Source organism: Dermochelys coriacea, chromosome 17 (genome assembly GCF_009764565.3).
Source record: "Dermochelys coriacea isolate rDerCor1 chromosome 17, rDerCor1.pri.v4, whole genome shotgun sequence".
In the NCBI taxonomy this organism is placed as follows: domain Eukaryota; kingdom Metazoa; phylum Chordata; order Testudines; family Dermochelyidae; genus Dermochelys; species Dermochelys coriacea.
The window spans coordinates 11,309,145-11,329,877 of NC_050084.1; the positions used below are offsets into that span (position 1 = coordinate 11,309,145).

General features: G+C 41.9%; 1 protein-coding gene across 1 annotated transcript in view; it reads left to right on the forward strand.

Moving 5' to 3' along the window:
• WSCD1 (WSC domain containing 1) overlaps nt 1–20,733 on the forward strand; it is a 59,332-nt gene that overhangs the window by 17,961 nt on the left and 20,638 nt on the right. Inside the window, exons 3-5 of the mRNA XM_038376042.2 lie at nt 6,424–6,538; nt 9,372–9,556; nt 20,130–20,251. Of these exons, the coding sequence (XP_038231970.1) occupies nt 6,424–6,538; nt 9,372–9,556; nt 20,130–20,251 (422 nt within the window). The remainder of the gene's footprint in view (nt 1–6,423; nt 6,539–9,371; nt 9,557–20,129; nt 20,252–20,733) is intronic.

The following is a 20,733-nucleotide window of genomic DNA, read 5'->3' on the forward strand; positions in this document are numbered from 1 at the left end:
AATTACAATAATCAGAAGGATTTGAGTGACTGGTACCAAGTCACTACAGGATAAAAGAAGAGCACAGCCATTACGTGTACCATTATATGTTGAGCTAATTGTAGTCATCTGTAGCAAGTCCACTAGGATGCTGTAAAAGTGAATGCAAGTTTTCAACACCCAATGACAGGAGCCGCGTCTTGCCTATGTATGTGGAAATAGTGGCAAAGGCTGCCACAACAACATGACACGGGTATTAATGACCCCATCTAAACTTCACTAGCTCTAGACTGAACTGGGAAAGGCTGTGGTCTTCTGGCATATTCCCTGACCAATAAAGACCTAGAGGAAAGGGACTCCGAATAACTAGATGTTACGTTACCAACATTAATCAACCATATGAAGAGCATGTAATCCAAAGAAATAATATTGTCTGAAATTCCCCACAAAAAGATGCCTATTGGCTGCACCCAATGTGGACATTTTTTGAAATTGAGACAGGAAGTTACGATTAACGGTGAAGAATAGATGGATCGAAGTATTGCAGATGGAATTCTCAGGCTCACAGAGAACCAGATTCTAACAGGACTCAGGGCTTTATGGAGTAAAACTTCACAGTTAACTGGCTTGGGCGTCAAAGATCATAAGGGTTTATGCAATTTAAATAACATGGAGTCTAAGGGCATGTCTACACTTACCAGTAGATTGGCACTGCTGCAATCGATGCAGCGAGTGTCAATTTAATGGGTCTAGAGAAGACACGCTAAATCAATGGGAGAGCACTCTCCCATTGATTTGTGTACTCCATCTCCCCGAGAAGCCTAAGGGAAGTCAATGGGAGACACTCTCCTGTTGACACAGTGCAGTGTAGCCACCGCACTAAGTGGATCTAACTACGTCGACTTTAGTTACGTTATTCATGTAACTGAAGTTGTGTACGTTCGAACAATTTATCGCAGTAGTGTAGACCAGCCCTAAGTGAGATTCAGTAGACTGCACTGTGTCCATAGACTGTGGACTTCAGACCAACAGAAACTCCTAGACTAGCAAGAAACACAAAGCCAAGCTATTCCTTACGTGTCTTGTGTTTGACTCAAACTTGTGACTGACCTGAGAATGTACCAAAACACTTAGGAATGAATCAATTTTTTTTCAGCTAATAACTCTTCCCTAACATTGGTTCCCACATACTTTAATGTACTTCGGTCCAAAGGATGATTGTTGGTAAGAACCAACTGAGTCACCTGGAAGGTTAGTATTTAACAACTCAAAGGATCTCTTTTTTGATCATAAAGACAGTACATACCCTGCTTTTGCTCACCCAATAGATGACTGGTGATTTAGCAAGGCAAGAGCACATCCAGTACACGGGCTTGACAGGTTTGTTATATCATGTGATGAGATTTGAGGGGAGGGGAAGAGACTTTCATTGAACAGGTTCACATTATATTCATTTCATCCAGATTCCCTATGATTTGTACTTTCATGCTGCACATTTTTACACCCCATATAATTCTGATGAGTTTCAAGGTTCCCTCTGAAATAAACCTGATTTGCTGGCTTTGATAAATGCTCACACGCCCCATGACTTAAAGTCTGGACGGTGGAAGAAGCTATTAAGATGATAGCTCTGATTCTCCTCTCACTTACGACAGCTGTACGCTGTTCTAGCTCTCTTGACTTCAATTGATTTGTTGCAGATTAGCCCTGGTGCAGGTGAAGAGAGGGCGAGACTGATTGGAGAACTGAGAAGGGTGGCCTAGCGTGTAAGGTGCTAGCTTGGTAGTTGGAAGATACTGGTTTATTTCCCTGCTCCACTATAGACTTCCTGTGTGACCTTCAGCAAGCTACTTAGTGCCTGAGATCCCCATTTTACAGATTGGGAAAATAGAGGGGTGATGTGAGGATAAATACATTAAAGATTGTGAGGTGGTCAAATACTACAATAACGGGGACCATAGAAGTACCTAACATAAATAAGTATCTAAGGTTTGCCATGTATGCTCACCAAGGATTTGACTAACTAGCTATTCAAATGCTATGCTTGAGCAGTTGTGGGGTGGACACATCAGCTAAACATATGAGCAAGCCCACATGCTATCAGTATGAAGCCAAGAATGGAGGTGTATACAAATAAAACAGCCACTTTAAGGCGATGTGACATTTTATTGAAAGGAAATCACTATGTAGAGTTGAAACTTCAGCAGGCACTATAATCACTAAGTATTTCATTATATCTTGGAAGGGATCCATAATGAAATAAAGAGCCAGTAAGTTTACTAGGAGGGGGGGGAAACAGCACACTCTATACATGGAAAAGTTTAATTTTTAATTGATAGTAATTTCCAAAGGCTTGTTAACAATGCTGTTATTAATATTGTCACTTCATGTACATTTGAATATTCAAATGATGCATATTCAAATGTGCCTAATCCAGTGAGCTACAGCAATAAATAATCTCTTGGCTCCCTTTCAATTCGCAATTATAACATCAGCAGGGCACTAGATTAATGGCTGGTACTGGCACCGGCATTAACTAAGTTTATGGATATTTCAACTTTAATGTATTTTAATGTAATCAGTTGAAGAGCTCATAGTTCAACAAGGCCAGGATTTACAAAGGATTGTAAGGGTAACGTTTTCAAAAGCACCTAAATCCCATTTTCAAAAGTAATTTAGGGCCAGATTTTCAAAGCTATTTTGGTCCTGAAAGAGTCAGATTTTCAGGGCAAAGAGGGATTTTCAAAGGAAGACTAGGCTATGGGAGTTATCAGTTATAAATCAATGGGAGTTAGGCACATAACGTACTTAAGTGCTTTTTAAAGTCACACTAGGCACCTAGCTGCATCTAAATACCTTTGAAAATCTGGCCTTTAGACCCTTTGAAAATTTTACCCTAAGGAAATAAGACACCCAGGACGAGATCCTCAAAAGGATGGGCCTAAAACCCATATCTGGACTGGAGCACCTACTGAGATATGGGCCAAACTCACTTAAGCACCTTTAAAAATCCCAGTCTGAGTTTCTTGAGCAACAGTTTGGCCATTTAGATTGTAAAGACACCTTGGTGTGAAATTACTGACAACACAATACACCTGGATCATTTTTAAAAAAATAATTTTCTGAGGGGGAAATTTTACCTGGTGCAGAGAACCAGCAAAAGGTCTGCTTTCCTATAAAGATCATCACAGCATCCGGGATGCTCTTAAAGTCTTATTCAAAGGATACAGTCTCCTCAACTTTGGTAGGGCTGGAAAAGTTTTGATTTAAAAGGGGAAGGCAATGTCATGTTGTGTATAGGATGCTAGATGTGGTTCTATTCCCAAAAGGGGGTCAGCAAAATTTTTTGACAAAACTTTTTTTGTTTTTGGCAAAAAAAAATATAGATTCATATAGAATATGTTTCAGAGTAGCAGCCATGTTAGTCTGTATTCACAAAAAGAAAGGGAGTACTTGTGGCACCTTAGAGACTAACAAATTTATTAGAGCATAAGCTTTCGTGAGCTACAGCTCACTTCATCGGATGCATTACGATGAAGTGTTGCTCACGAAAGCTTATGCTCTAATAAATTTGTTAGTCTCTAAGGTGCCACAAGTACTCCCTTTCTTTTTATAGAATATGTGTAATTGTTTGTGTCTAAACTCCACCCCCAATAATTCCCCTCTACAAAATCAAAACATTTTGTTCTGACATTGTCAAAACAAAATGTGAAGTATTTTTTTAATTCAAAAATGACTTTGTTTCCAAATTTGTTTTATTATTTAAAATGTTTTTTTTGAAGAGCTCAAAATCAAAACAAAACATTCTGTTTGACTCAAAACTTTTTTTCCTCCCCAATTTGACAGAAATTTTGAAAAATGTCAGATCTGGGTCAACTCAGCAATGCCTCCCTCATCTCCCCCCGCCCCCCATTTTTGTGGAATTGCCCGGTAACTGAAAAATCAGTTATTCACACAGCTGTAATTTACATTTGCCATTGACTTGCTGCGTAATTTTGGTCAAGTCATTCCACTTCTGTTTCCCTTCATCATCCTTAACTTTCTTGTCTATTAGGATTCTAAACTCTTCCGGGCAGAGAATGTCTCTTCCGGGTATTTGTACAACACCTATCACAATGGGGCTCCTAAGTATTACTTCTAATACAAATAATAATAAATGGTGTGTGGCTGTGCAGTAGAAGATATATCCAGCTAATAATAATGCATATTTCTAGGATACTTTTTAAGAGATCATATGGCTTCATCGGAAATTATCGTCCCATTTCATGTTATTCCCTATTTGACAGACATTATCACTGAAACACCATTGCATTCTACGGTCATGTGGTCTGAGTGATCATATAAGGATTAAGGCAGATATTGATAAGTAGATAAGAGAATTATAGTAGTCTTTAGGGATGAAAATTACTCATGGGGCTAAAACCAGGTATAATTTACATTAACTTAGATTCTCTTCGCTATCTCTGAGTTTGACATGAACCCATGTTACATTTTCAGCAGCAACTGGTGGACTCAAGCCCCTGAAGTCAAAAGTCCCCACTGAAATATAAAAAATTCTTATTCCAGGTGCATAACTCACATCTCATTAACAGCTTTTTGTGGGTGTTTATTCACAGCTTGCGGATTTTCTAATTGCATATTTGCAAATTACCAATGTGCAGTTCTTTGAAACTACTGTGGTGTTTATGCCATTGGAATGTTGGATTTATCTTCTTAGCTCTGAATTCTCCATTTGACTGTGGAGTAACTCCCCCCACCCTGTAGTGTTATTTATTACTCTTTAGTATGGTTTTTATCAATTCTCATCTTATTTTCCCTTCCTGTCTACAGATCACATGATACTTGTATCCTCTAATATTTATATTTTAATAGGAATCAAATTCCAGAATCAAATTTCCTCTCATCCTTTATACCTGATGACTCCAATACCTGAATGACTCCACTGTACGTTATAAAGCCTCTCCATATTTCTTCTGGTGGGGAATTCTTTTCCGTATATCACAGCCTACACATGGTTTTCATGTAGTCTGTTACTGACATAGAAAAGACAAGATGCTTAATATAGGAGATAAGCTAACTGAAATATTTTGCTTTCAAACGCTAAGTAAAGCCAGGTGTATTTCAAAGGTCTCAATAACAGCGATGGGAGAGGAGGTGTGGTTCAATAGGATCGACAGACAGACAGCTCCATAGGTAAAGCTAAAGTTACCTTTCCACTACAGGTTTCAGAATAGCAGCCGTGTTAGTGTGTATTCGCAAAAAGAAAAGGAGTACTTGTGGCACCTTAGAGACTAGTCTCTAAGGTGCCACAAGTACTCCTTTTCTTCTTTCCACTACAGACTGAGTTTTCAATACATCCCTACCTATTTCAGAAAGAAACTCATCTTCCTGACACTTCTCACACCTCATTTCATTCCAGGGTAGAGTTTTTCAGGGAAGTTTTTTAACAATCCAAAAAGGGTTTTCCAAATCATGATATTTGTGAAAATATACTTTCCCTTCACTCTGAACATTTTTCCTAACTCATTTTGTTGGCTTGTCATAGGCCATATCTTGACCAATTGTTGCAGCTGCTCTGAGCTGGTCTCCTGGCCCAAAGCCACTACAGAGCTAGCTTACCTGGCTAAGGGGAATCCCAGGGAGGCATAAGGACCAGTATGGCCAACACTATTGCCCTAAATAGGTGGGCTAGCTATAGAAAGAAGGTGGAGCGTTGTTGCACTTTGTGACTGCTACTGTGGCTTCTGGCTGGTGGGGGCTGTTACAGCCAGGTGCAAGTTAGATGCTGCCATAACTTGCGCTGGGGGCTTAACTTGGCCCTGGCCTGGCCCCAGGAGGGATGCAGGATAGGGCTGCATGGAAGAGGATATAGGGTACTGGGAACATAGACAGGGCAGAGGACAGAAGATGTGGAGGTGTGATGAGGACTCAAGACAGGATGACATAGAAAGGTGGATCAGGGATGGTGATCAGGATGGATGGAGGGCTCTGTTGCCATGGGTGATGGACAGAAGGAACTACAGAAGGGAGTAAATGTGTGTGCAAGGGTCTAGGAAAAACATCAGGATCTTATATTTTAAAATAATATATGTGGATAAGTTTCCTTTTCTCTTACATTTCCCTCCCCTGTCCACTCCCCACATACCCTACCAGATATAACTCCCACCAGCATTCACAACTATCTCCTTGCCTTTCTGTGGTGAGCCCCATCCTTACTTTGCCCATCTCACGCAACCTTAACTTTGCCCCCTAGTAACAAAAGATTTCTTAGAGGAGTTGAATGTCAACACGACTTGTCTATGTATCAGCCCAGGCTACCAAACATATTGCTACTACCTGAGCAAACAGCAAAGTGCCACGTATAACTAAGGACCTTGAATTTTCAGTTGAATGTTCCAGAATGTAAGATTATCTCTAACTATTGTGCTATTTCATGTACTTTAGGCACTTACATTGGATGCTTCAGTGATGATTCCAGGGAGAAGACATTGAAGGGAGCTGTGTTTTATGACTTAAGAAAAATGACAGTATCTCATTGTCAAGAAGCTTGTGCTGAGAGGTAACGAGAGATTTTTCACTGCACTTTTAACTTTTCTCCGATAACAAAGGGAATTTAGAATTGAATTCATAAGGGGGAAGCACATGCATATATTAAAGAGGAGACAGACCGTTCTGAAAATGGTGTTTACCTCATGCCTCCAAACATAAGGTTGCTTGGCAACACTGCAAGAAGAGACTCTTTCACCTCTGCCTAACCACAGAAGGAAAGCCATTTTGGGGTCAGTGTCCTTCCCCAGAATTACTGCTTGGATACATGGGAAATGAACAGAGAGTGCAGGAAATGTTAGCTGGCCCAATTTGTGGTCTAAACTGTAATGTGACCTACATACTTGTGCATGGGGAATAAGAGGGGGTAAGAACCTTGGGTCTGGGTGCAAAGCCACTCCCCTGCTTACCTCAACTCTGGAGCAGGGGGTCAGAATGTTGGCTCTGCCCCCAGGCTCACTGGCCAGATTAGCTGAGCCAACATGTGGGTCGGTGGTAAGAATTTATGGCAGGTATAGGCCTGCACTTCTCCACCAGTCTCTCTGCTCCCAGGGGCAAGAGGAAGCAGCAGAAGAATGGAGACTCAGAGGTATGTCTCAGGCACACTGCTTCCTAAGATGCATCATCCCAGGAGTACCCTTATGTGCTGTGTAATCATGAGAGACTCGCTCTTGGGATATGCTAATTCTTCTAGCTGTAGTGCTTCAGGTTAGTGGGGCCTCGCAGAGCCCCCTTATGAAAACTGGTGAGACACTTCCTGATTCAGGACAGCTTGGAGTATTGGAATGGTTGATCTTACTCAGGATTTAACTTGATGCACAGGGGAATTATACTCCAGAGCAGGTGCTCATATTGGACTCAGGAAGCAAGGAAAATAAACCCCACGTCCTGCGCAGACGGGCTTATTCACCTGTACTCATGTCTCCACCTGGAGCCAATATAAACCACAGGCAATCAGCGCTTCTACAAATCAGGCCATTTATTTAAATGTTGATCTAGAGATGTAGGAACCAACTTTTGGTGACCAAGATTGAAAACCTTTCCTTTACACTTCCTAAGCTGCATTTGTAAAAATACACAATAATAGACGTTCCCAAAACAATCTAAATAGATAAGACAGGCAAAGAGTGAGAGAAAGGAATGGTTTATCCCCATTTTACAGATGGAGAATTGAGGCAAAGGGAGATTAAGTGACTTGACCAAAGTCCTAGAGACAATGTGTAGAAGAGTTGGGAATTGAACCCAGATCCCCTGAGTCCCAGTCCAGTGCCTCAACCATAAAACCACCCTTCTTCAAAGCTTATTTAGTATTAACTTTTAGTAACGATGATTGCGATTACAAGTATTAAATAACATCAGGTTACATTCAGACTGGAGAGGAGCTGAAGAGGCTGATACAATAAATAATACTGCAAGTAATAATACAGCTCTGCTTGATCAGCAATAGGGAATTAGCCATTAACTGTTACATTTCTTTTTAGTGGGGTAAGTGGGAATCCCTTTATAAGCATATTCTTGTTTATTGATTCTTGTTTGAAATATATTTAAGAATAATGAACCAGACCCTAAGCTGATGTTAATCAGCATAGCTCCAGATCTCACCTAGTGTTCTCACAGCTGTGTGTGTGTGTGTGTGTGTGTGTGTGTGTCTGTCTGTCTGTCTGTCTTGGTGTGGGTAAGAAACTCTGAGTGAGAGAGGTTTCAGAGTAGCAGCTGTGTTAGTCTATATTCGCAAAAAGAAAAGGAGTACTTGTGGCACCTTAGAGACTAACAAATTTATTTGAGCATAACCTTTCATGAGCTACAGCTCACTTCATCGGATGCATTCAGTGGAATGTGAGAGAGAGTTAGAGACTTCACCTTAAGAGACAAAGGCTTTCTATTTGTATGGCATCATTTTGTATTACCAGTTAAACTACATCAATGCAAATTTTAACTTCCATACACATGCCTATATGTTTGAATTTTTAACAGACACCTCCCTAATCAAAGCGGATTGCCCTTTCATACTTATTTTTGAGTTTTCATATTTTATATAGCAACTGTTTGCTGAAGCACACTTTTACACCTTGAAAGATGCAGCAAGCCTTTAATCTAAAATTTAAGTAATAGCCAGTTCTTTGTTTTGACCATTTGAAAGTTCCTTGACTGGATCAAAAGTGGCTCCTTTTAAAGGCTAGTCAAGATAGCTTCAGAAATGGACTTTTCTCCTGTGCTACCCTAAATGGTCAAATACTTTACAAAAAGTCGCTGAAATATTTTGGTTTGACTAAGACCCATCTCCCCTTGAGCTGCGATGCCGTCACATCTGACATTCTAAACTGGCTCAGACCTGAGCAGTGCTTGGATGAGAAACCTCCAGCAAACACTGACGTTTCAAGAAATGGTGCTGTGATTCAGTAAGAGACACTACTGAACCAATACCCAGCATAGTCTTAAGGGCACTCTGCTGTTGGGGTGTAATTTGGCTAAGATATGAAAATGAAGTCCTGGGAAAATATCACTATTAATATTTCCGTAGCACTTCTTTCAAAAGCAGGATTATTAAAACTGAGAGCACTGGCCAATTGCCTTGGGGATCTTTATATTCTGCCTAACAAAATTCCCTGTTTACTTTCAACTGGATATGTTATTCTGCACTTCTTGCCTATCACTGTCGTGCCGTGCTTTTATTCACTTTTTAACAGTTGCTGCCTTGCTCCCCAGAGTTGTCTGCATTTCTTGGTGGGGGCGGGGGGCATTGTGCATAGTTTGTATATACACGTTTCCCAAGTGTGCCAACTGTGCAGAGAAACTTTGGAATTAAAGGGTCTAGCTGTATTCAAGGTATTGTTTTCTTCCTACAGGGCTTATACCTATGCTGGCTTGGAGTATGGTGCAGAATGTTACTGTGGGAACAAGCTCCCCATAATGATTGCAAAGCAAGAAGAGTGCAACAATGAATGTAAAGGAGAAAAAGGTTCCATCTGTGGCGGGGTGAACAGGCTGTCTGTCTACAGGGTGGAGGAACTACGGGCAGGGGCCAAACGACGTAAGTAACATAGCGCTATTTGATGAGTATTTTCTCCCAACAGGGACAGGGCATTCAGCATGCTGTCCTGAGTGAGGTTCATCCCGCAAACAGGGCACATCAGACATAAGTGGGGCGGGGAGGGAGAATTATCATTTCACCCTCCCATCCTGCTCCAGAGAATCCTTCACTGGGGTTTTAAACATGGCAAATGACAGAAGCATCTTTGCAATGTCTGCTAAGGGCATGAGCCCAGATCTTCAAAGTTACTCAGGCAACTAATTCACGTTGATTTCAATAAGAGTGACGTGCCTAAGACTTTGAGAAGCTGGGCCATGATGTCCACTTATGGCTTGTGCAAGTATCTGGCTCAGCAAGGATGGTCGTTCAACTGGTTATTTAGGAGGAGTGTGAAGCAACTGACACAGTTGCATCAGAGTTGCTACACAAAGAGTTTGTGTAACCATGGAAACCAGTAAAATATAGAGCATTACGACTGTCACCTCAACAAGAGTTCATCTGCAAAAAAAAATCAGTCTTGCATTCATTATCACAGGGCAAAATGCAGATGTATTAGAAATTTAGGAAACCTTATATTTCTTCTGCCATTTGCTTAAGAGAATGCATGTACCATTCTCGCCCCAAACTTTCTCTTAAACAAAATCAATACATTTCTGTTTCCAGTGGTAGAGGAATATGCCTCTGTCTCTCCTAGATGAGAGCTGGTAATGATATGACGTGAAGATTTGCTAGTTCCTAAAGGACACCTATTCCCCTAATAGCTGGAGTTTGTGGGGAATTTTGCCTAATTTTGAGTCAATACTTGTTTGCCATTCAACTAGGATTTATCATGGGAGATAAACTAGATAGACCTTCAGACCAACACAAACCACGTACACGTCTAAGCAGCTGAACAGTCTTTACTTCTACAAACCTTCTGATTCTTTAACATTGCTATTTGCTGAGAACAAAACAACAAAGACCTTAGGTTGCATCAGCATATATGGTGAAAGAGGAGTCAAGATTTGTACAATAATGCACACTGCTACACATTAATTATAGATCACAGGTACACAGACCTAAATTGCTAATGTCAGGCTGACAGGCACATTGGCAAGTTTCCCAGGATTTGCATCACTGTTTAATTCTGAAGGGGGGGGGTGTTTAAGAGCCAGATTGTGATGCCTTTGCTCACCTTGAGTAAGATCTTACTCTTTGAGTGGTCCCATTGACATCAGCAAGACTATGGCCAAATAAGATATTAATCAAGGTAAATAAGGATAGCAGAATATAGTCCTGGAAGCTCTGTGGAGTGAAGTGAGGTACTGAATATAATCCACAAAGCAGATACAGTATATGCTATTGCTGCTTCTGCCTGCTTTCCCACTATTTTGCCTCTAACCTGGCCCAAAGGGTCAGTGGTAGAGCAGGTCTAACTTTTTCCAGTGGAACAGTTTTCTGATTGGATAAAGCTGGTTTGACAGAATCAAAACACAGGAATGTGTCGATTGTATCTAAACTTCCCATGGAAACCAGGCAGGCTGGCAGGCCAGCCTCCTTAGTTTCTCATCAGCCCACAAATCAGCCCACGAGGTGGTGGACAGCTGCAATGCCAGGTCCCCAGACTCCCTAGCAGCCAACCTGATAGATTTTCTGTATTCCTAGCCTCCGTTGGCCACTCAACTCCCTAGCAGCTCAGCTGGTGGGTTGCCTGAGCTCCAAAGGTATGTCTACCCTGCACACTAAGCCGGGGTCTGTGAGACCTATGGACTCCGTGTTTCCAAGCCTGCACCTGAGCATCCACACCATATTGTAAACTTGGGTTTAAAATTGCTGGATCTGGGTCTTACAGCCATGCTTATGTGTCCATAGTGCTCTGTGCACACCTTCTGACTCGGGTGCGCCACTTGAGCTGTATCCACACTGCAAAATGACTGGGCTTGAACCTGAGTCATAGCAGGACTTGATCTTCCTCCCTCGCAAGATCCCAGGACCTGGGTCTTCATTGCTTGCTGACCCAAGTAAGACTGATTTGTGTGTGAATGGCAGGGGGATTTGGGGTCAAAGCTGAGTCAGAGCCTGGGCTTAATGCGTAGTGTAGACATACCCCAAGGCTCTCTAGGTTGCTTGGCTCCCAAGCAGCACAGCTGGCTGCCAGGGCACCAGTGTGCCAGCCTGGATGCTTTCAAAAATTCCATTTTGGTTCATACCACTGAAAATTTCACATTTCCCAGCATTTCGTTCTGATTCAGAATTTAAAAGAATTATGCAAATGTGAATTTGTCCACTGGGTGGAAGTCAGTCTTTATCAAGAGAAATATTTTCACCAACATGGTCAAACCAAGGTACCTAAACTTAGATGCTTAAAACTCAAAGGAAAATAATAAACTAGTTACTGATTAATTGCAAGACTGATCCATCCACCATTGACAAAGGCAGCAGGAAAGTTGGTCTGTTTCTTCTTTTGGTAAAAAAATACATTACTGGAATCCACTTCTTTTCAATGTTGACTTTGCTTTCTGATGGCCAGCTGGGGATTACTTCAGTGGCATATTTATCAGCATTTATAAGTAGTCAGTGCCAGTGAAATTCACTTCTTTGCAGAGGTCTATGCATCTGTTAAGGCCTCAGAATAGGGCTAGTGCGATTTAAGGGATACATAGGCCATCTGCTGGCCCTCTGTACTTAGATGAATATTATATAGTTTAAGTAATATCATATGCCCCTTATGCTGGAGGAATTCCTATCTGTGAAGTTAGATACATATCCTGGCCTTTTTGTGCCATTCAGAAAGGAGAGGCTCTGTCCTGCAGTGTAGCTGCAATCCATAAAGTGATCGTGCTCCTGTCTTTGGAGGGGTGTTTGGTGCAAATAGAGGCACTAGCATGATGCTCTGGCTATGCCGAGAACAGAATGTAGAGCCTAAGCTGGGATGCTGGATGGCATGGGCCAGGGCTCCGAAGTGGCACTGAACAGTTTCTCTTGGGTGCTTGACTGGCTGGTTCTTGCTCACATGCTCAGGGTCTAATTGATCGACACTTCACTAGATCACTTCATTCTACAGAACTTCCAGGGCTATATTCTGCTGTCCTTATTTACCTTGATTAGGTATCTTACTTGCCCAGTAGTCTTGCAGACTTCAGTGGGACTGTTCAAAGAGTAGGGTATTACTCAAGGTGTGCAAGGGGATCAGGAAAGAATCTGAGGGTTCACAAAGGAATTCCCCCCCCCCCCCGGTCATATTGGCAGCGATCTTGGGGGAAGTTTGCCTTCCTCTGCAGTAGGGATATGTGTCACTTGCCAGGATTTTCCGGGTATCTCTCACTTAATCATTTCCCTGTCAAATACTGATGCAGCTCAGTCCCTTCTATTCTCTGCCTATAGTACCTAATAGTTCTGTGTTCTGCGGGCTGCAATGTTCTGGTCTCATTTTAGTTGCTGGGATTAGTGTGCGGGGTGGTGCTGGTGACCTGTGATATGCAGGAGATCATGATCCCTTCTGGTCTTAAACTCTGGGACTCTACATTACAAGCTGGGTCTCAAAATTCATTAATCAGTCAAAAGAATGAGCACAAACAAGTGAGGCTCTCTGTGGTTTGGAATCACCACTTTTTTCCCCACTCACTTTGTTTGGGGGAAGGCCTTTGGAACACTAGGGGAATGTGACTGTATTTTTACGGATCTTATATATAAACAGAGTACATATCAGGCTGGGGTGGCAGGAGGGCGCTTGAGAGGGCTTCCACCCATCCCTTGTGCTCCTTTGTAAGACCTCCTGGGATCAGGTATTGCAACAACTGCCATCTTGACTGAGTCAGGGCTCTCCAGAACAAAAATCAGCAGTCTCTACAGCTTTAAAGCTCTATACCTCGAGCTGAGAGCTGTAACAGACTCCCGTCTTCTGTATATTGGGCACAATGGGGGGTGCATAACATACACACAGAACCAGTGGTAAACAACAGCCCCAGCTGGAGCAATGTACCTTGGCTCTGTTACCAGTGTGCAGCTACAGCTAAACACAATAGAGCCCATCATTTCCCTAGGGGCAGAATTTGGCCATCTATTTATAGATTTCTCCCTTGCAAATCAGGAAGACTAAGACAGACCAATGCAATATGTTTAAAATATTATCTGTTGGCTGTATACAGAGCCCGCTGCTCTCCGGTCCCTTGAGAAAGTAGGTGGAGGCTGCTGGAGCTCTGGTCCAGATCAGATCCGATAGGATTCTCCATAAGTTCATAAAACTTTAGTTTCATGAATCAAATATTAATATAGGAAGCAATGAGTCTTTCAGGAGCGTCATGGGCAGCAGGGAATCTTTTATGCTTTTCTTTTCTTTTCTTTTGGTGCTGGGCTCTTTGTAACAGTCTGATCCTAGGGAGAGTTCTTTCTCCCCCCAGCTTGTTATTTTGCTTGCACATTTCTTGAGGAACCCCACGGATAGGACAAGGCCTTCCTGCAATGTAGCTGGTATTATAGCCTCTGTTAAAGTTTACAGGTTTCAGAGTAGCAGCCTTGTTAGTCTGTATCCACAAAAAGAAAAGGAGTACTTGTGGCACCTGTGCCACAAGTACTCCTTTTCTTTTTGTAAAGTTACAGTTCATCTTGAAGGGTATCACTGGTTAGAGGAACAAAGAACTATGGTAGAGGACCACACAGTTCAGAGTGCGGGTTGCTGTGATGCTTTCTAGAGATGTTCAGAAATGTAAGTCACCCTGTTACCCTCTATCTCAGCATAAAAGAGATCAGCTGGTGCTAGACTGTGTGGCAGCTCCCTACCAGCCCAGTCGGTTAGCCAGTCAAGCAAACTCCTTAGGACTCCACCTATCCTAACTTCAGTTTTCAGGGTAACCCTTGGTGTACTTCAGCTCCCAAACGCTGCAGAAACATCTCCCTGCAGCATCCAGCCCGTCACTGGTTACTCACATAAATGATCAAGTCCACTGCCTCCAAAGAGACAGAATATACACACCAGCTTGCTGGCTCAGCTAAGGATGCACATCTCACTTGAATGTAACAGCACTGAGATGAATTTATCATATAAGAAGAATATGTTTAGTAACAGATTTAAGTGATAATAGAAAGAGATAATAAAACAAAGGTACAGTCACACTTCCTCATGACTAAAACTTAACTCAACAGGCTACAATCCTTGACATAGACAAGTTTCTTCCTACAGCAACCTTTCCATGTCACCACCCCATAGGGCTGGGTATCCACCATTCATACAATGCTTTGTTATCCTCAGTAATGGATAACAAAAGGGTTCTTTCCCCTTCTTATTATTGAACTGTGTGCCTTTGAGATGTATTCTTTTGATGCATATCTCCAGATAAAGTTCTTCTCCCTTGCTGTTAGTGCTAGTAAAAACATAAAAACGTGTGACACCGATTTTTAAAAAAGGCTTCAGAGGTGATCCTGGCAATTACAAGCCAGTAAGCCTAACTTCAGTACCAGGCAGATGGGTTCAAACTACGGTAAAGAACAGAATGATCAGATTCATAGATTATCATGATTTGCTGGGGAAGAATCAGCACAGCTTTTGTAAAGGGAAATCCTGCCGCAACAATCTGTTGGAATATTTTGAGCGTGTCAAACACGTGGGCAAGGGCAGTCCGGGTAGAGTGTACTTGGACTTTAAGAAAGCCTTTGACAAGTCTCTCACCAAAGGCTCTTACACAAAGTAAGCTGTCATGAGAAGCGGGAAGGTCCCCTCGTGGAACAGTAACTGTTTAAATGATAGGAAACAAAGGATAGAAAGGGCAAAGGCGGAACAGGAGCCACATCACAATCTCTATGCCATCAGAAGATCCCTTGTCCTGAGGTGATCCTCCCATGGTTGGCTTTGTTGGCATGAGACCCATAATCCGTCAATGATGTAGTGGAATGTAGTCGTACCACAATCCAGAATCGAGGCCAAAGTCTTTCCACCAAAAATGATCAAATGGCCTAATTCAGGCCTTCTCTATTCATGCCCGCAGGTATTATCCTACATATCCTGGGGTAAGGTCTGACAGCACTACTATTTATAGGGAACTGTACAGTGTAATTGAGCAAAAGTCAGCCCACAAGCACAAGTAACCTCTATTTTGGGGTCTGAAGCAGAGCTGCAATTCACAGAATAGCCCAATCTCCCCTTCCAGCATTTGTGAGGCAGTTATCAACCAGAGTCACCCTTCCCCAAACAGGGGTACTCGAGTGGAAGGAATTTATATCTCAGCGGGTGTGAATCATTACTGATCTAGACCTGCTAAGGATCAGGACTATAATGTATTACACCTCTGATTCAAGGAAACATTTGGAGCCAGATCTCAGAGCAGATCTTGGTTGCTATTCACCAGCTGAAGATCTGGCCCCTAACAGATTTGAATAGAGTGGAGAAAAAGAGCAAGTGAGAGAGTTTCAGTTTTGACAGACTAATTCCCCTTCAGTGCCACCTTCCAACTATGATGTCATCAAAGGTCGGGGACTTGTTGCAGGGTAGAAGTTAGTGCAGGACTGGGGAACTGTTCTTGGTTAGGGGTTCTGTTTGGGGCCATGCAAAAAGAGCTAGAATATCAAAGGGGCCTGCTGGAGATAGAGGAGAGGATTGGTGGTGGGGCATGGAAGAGAAGGATGGGATGGTGGCGGGGGAGCTTCTGGTTGGTTCAGATGGTGGAAAGGAGGAAGATAGGAAGAAGGAAAAGGGAAGAGTGAGAAGAGACACATCAAAATGTGTGGCACAAATCAGATAAGTTTCAGATCAGCATGTGAACATTCTGATCGTCCTTATCTAAACTAGTAAGCCTTAATAGGTTTGCCCAGTTCTAGCCTTATAACATACAGGCACGTAGGATGGCTGTTCTTTATAATCAGCTGGTCTGATGCACATTGGCATGTTCTCGTAGTGGGACAGCTCTGGGGGCAACCACCATGTCATCTCGTTTTTACACTGCTTAGCACAATGAGGCCTCTGCATGCTCTTCTAATATACCTAGTAAATTACTATACCACTGCAGTAGATGGAGAAATAGTTCATCTTGAGCTAGTACTTTGAATTGGATTGGTGGGGATGGGGGAGGGAAATCAGAATGGAATTTCAGCAGTTCCTGTCTTTACCTCTGTCATTCTCTAATCACTGTCTTTCTTTCTCTGATGTTCTCCCTATATCTTTGCCATCTCCCTCCTACCTTCCACCCCTTCCACCCCGCATTTATCGATGTATGATTCTCAGCAGTGCCATGCTATATGGGACTGAAAACGGACAATGTGACAGGGATGGTGTGTTCAGATCACATTATAAGATCATCATCCACTGAGCACTGGTATCCTATCTAACCAAACAGAGCACATCAAAAGTCGTGGACCACAGATGCAGCTTCCTTACTGGAATAAAATAACTTACTTCTAGGAAACATTAGTCCCAACCCCTCTCAAATAGCATAACTGTTGGGGGTGGGGTAAATTGTCAAAGCTATGGGGCAGGGTTACATGGCCCAAATTATGATGAATTGCTTGGAAAATATTCACTTTTGTCTTGGGACAAATGGGGTGCTTATGAAATTGAAGTGAAGATGTGACCTGGATGAGGGAAGATGCATGTGTATGTATAGAGAGATCTAGCAAGGGATATGGACTTGATTTGTCTTTAAATGCAGGAAAGAGAACACAGGTTGCTGTTGGGGAATTAAAGACCCACGCCGGACCTGCACCTCTTCTCTTCCTGGTGTAGATCAGCAGTAACGTCACTGAACTCTAATATTAGACCCTGCACAAATGTGCACGAGATCAAAATCTACCATAAGGGTACATTCATCTGTGCAGGAGCCAGACTGTCTCAGGGGCTGATTCAAGGCTGTGGAATGAACCCCCTTAGAAACTGAGGACCATCACAAATCTACCCACCTTCCCCCCCAAGTGCAAAGTGTATTTCTTCAATCCATCTTCTCTCGTATAAACACAGAAGTGTGGACATTTAAAACTAAACACTAAAGCTCCACCGCACATGCAGTTCTCCTGGGGCGAGGATGAGAGAGAGAATGAACCACATGACATATCTTGCTCATGTCACTTAGTGCTCTAATGGAAGGGGCTCATATACTCCAGTGTTCTGAAAACCTGTGTAGGATCAGACCCTTTGCCTCCTGTAATCTTATCACGTTAGTGTGTATCCTGCTGCTGCCTGTTTTACTCTTGTTTCCTTATTCTTGTTGAATATATCTTGGACTCCACTTTTTTTTGGCACACTGAGCTCATTTTGTTCCCTCCTGAAATAAAAACAAAGAAACAAAAAGATACTTTTTGCCTGAGAATTTCATAGCTGGCCAGTACCATTTGAACATGCCGTTTTCCCATTCATTTCTCACAGTAGTTGGGCATTCAAATCCTGGAAGTCACTTTGAAAAATCTCAGCATTAAAAAAATAATCATTCAGTTCTGCGAACAGAGTGGTTACCATTGCAAGGTCAGCATTTGGCACCAGGTACTGCAGAGTGGTATCCGGGCTAGCATAATGTTTTCTCGTATTTAAAATAGAGAGATGGCTCAGTGGTACATGATGCTTTTAAATGGTGATCACTATATGCAGATCATCAAGCTGTTGAGATGCCAACACAACAGTTTAGCTTATCAAAAAGAAGATCAAGAGGTGACTTGATTATGGTGTAAAGCTACCATGGAGAAATAAGCTCCTGGTGAGATAATACTGGGTACTAAAGGGCTCTTTAATCTAATGGAGAAAGACATTTCAAGAACAAACAGCTGGAAGTTAAAGCCAGACAAATTCACATTGGAAATAAGGAACACATTTTAAAAAGTTAGAGTGATTATTGCCTGAAGTGATAGATTCAAATCAAGACTGAATGCTTATGGAAGAGATGCTTTAGTCAGACAAGTTATTGGGCTCAATACAGGGTAACTGGGTGAAATTCTTTGGCCTGCGTTATATAGGAAGTCAGATTAGATGGCTGAATGATCCCTTCTGGCCTTAAAAATCTATGATTTTATGCACAAAAGATTTTGTGAGAGTGAAATGATACCGGCAATGTGGCTTCTTCAGATCCCTACAGGGAAACAAACACATCACCTTAAAAATCGCATCTCAGTGATTAAACCTCTGATTTCTTCCTCCTACTGAGAAATGTAAAATTTTAGGGTCCAGATTCTATTGCATATACTCCTTTGTCACTGAGGAGCAATTCCATGGAAATCTGTGGATTTACTCTGAATTCACACTGGTGTAACTGGTTTCAGAGTAGCAGCCATGTTAGTCTGTATCCGCAAAAAGAAAAAGAGTACTTGTGGCACCTTAGAGACTAACAAATTTATTTGAGCATAAGCTTTCATGAGCTACAGCTCACTTCATCAGATGTATTCACTGGAAAATTAAAATCTAGGCCATGTTGCCAGACAGTCATAGTCATGTAATCTCTTCAAGGCCCCAAACTACATCTCCTATTAGTTCAGTCCAATATTAACTATATTTGCCCATTTACCATGATTTTTTGTTTTTGCTTTTTTGGTAGATGCACTATTGCCTAGTTAATAGAGCACTGGACAAGGACTCAGCAGACCCGAGTTCTATTCGCAGGTCTGTCACTGGCTTGCTGAGTGAGCTTGGGCAAGTTGCTTCACTTTTCTGTGCCTCAGTTTTCCCATCAGTAAAATGGGAAGCATGATATTTGCCTCCTTTGTAAAGTGCTTTGAGATCTAGGGTTAAAAGTGATATAAAAAGAAGGTACTGTTGTTATGTGACTGGGTTAGTAAAATATCATTACTTTCTGTATCATCATCATTCACCTTCTCAAAGTAGGAAAGCCAATTGCATGACTAGGCTAGTATATTTCCAGGACAACTTTGCAAAGGGACATTTATCCCTGTATGGTAAGTGGGATGGAACACTACACTCTAAGTACTAGCAAGACTCAGGGCCACATTCTGATCTTAGTCACTCAGCTGTAAATCTGGAGTAACTTTACTGACCTCGTTAGTTACTGAGCATTTACACTGGTGCAATGGAGATCAGAATCTGGCCCTCATGACTTCAGCAAAGAGCATGCATTCTTCCTGAATGCCTTGTAAAAGCTGAGTTTAGATTCTGAAGGCTGCAGTGAGCTCATCTGATCTGAAACGAATGCAAGTGCATGGGAAGGGAGGACGTTTTCATAACTGAACAGATGTGCAGAAAGGTGGGTCCCTAAAGGGGCTTCTGAACTCATTTAAATTCCATTTCTTTTCTGGTGCAGATCATGGGAAGCTTTGTAGATTTTTATCAGGGCTTTTAAGCCTTTCAGGGGAAAAATATCTTCAAAAGAAAACTGGGGCTTGCAAACAATAGCAATGCCCTCCACCAGCAGAATTTAATTTAAATTCTTCTCTGCAGCCCTACTTTCAATAGTTAGTATAGGGCTAAAGGGATGTGTTCCTTTCAGTATAGCAGGACTTGCAACACATTTTCCTAGTGTCTCTCTATTTCTCTTATTTCTAAAGTACTCTGAAAAATCATATATATGGAGAATTTTTTTTAAAGATTCAAAATGAATATTGTCCTTTGTGATAGTGCCAGGCTACTATGGATGCTGTTTTCTCAAGAGAAACCTATTTCATATCCCTGCAGGGAGGAATGTTATCTATCGAGGATGTTTTAGAGCTCCAGAAAATTTAACAGTCACCTTTCCAGCCTCTTTGATACAATCCAATTTGACGGTGGAGATGTGCTCTGAATTTTGCTCCAAGAAAGTAAGAACAGTTCTCATTTCACTTTTCTCTGTGTGTGTGTGTGTGTGTGTGTGTGTGTGTGTGTGTGTGTGTGTGTGTGAGAGAGAGAGAGAGAGAGAGAGAGAGAGAGAGAAAGTGTGTGTGTGTGTGACAGAGAGAGAGAGAGTGAGTTAATTTATGAAGTAAATAGAGACGCTTAGTGCCTTTGGAGCTGTGGATTCAAAAATTAGTTTCCAAAGGACAGATTTCTTCAAAGGAAACTCACAGTGGCATATCCAGTCTAATTATTATTGCTTATGTGGGGGAGGAGAAATCAGAATTCTGCCACTAAAGATGATGTACATGGAAACCAATCCTAAGTCACCATCCAATGGGCCAGCAGAAAGTCAATATTGTATGTAACATTACTAACAAGTACAGACCTGAAACTGATGCTAAATAGGACAAATTCTTCCCTTAGAGATTCAAGTTCAGCACCTTGTGTGTTCAATGTGCATATTGAA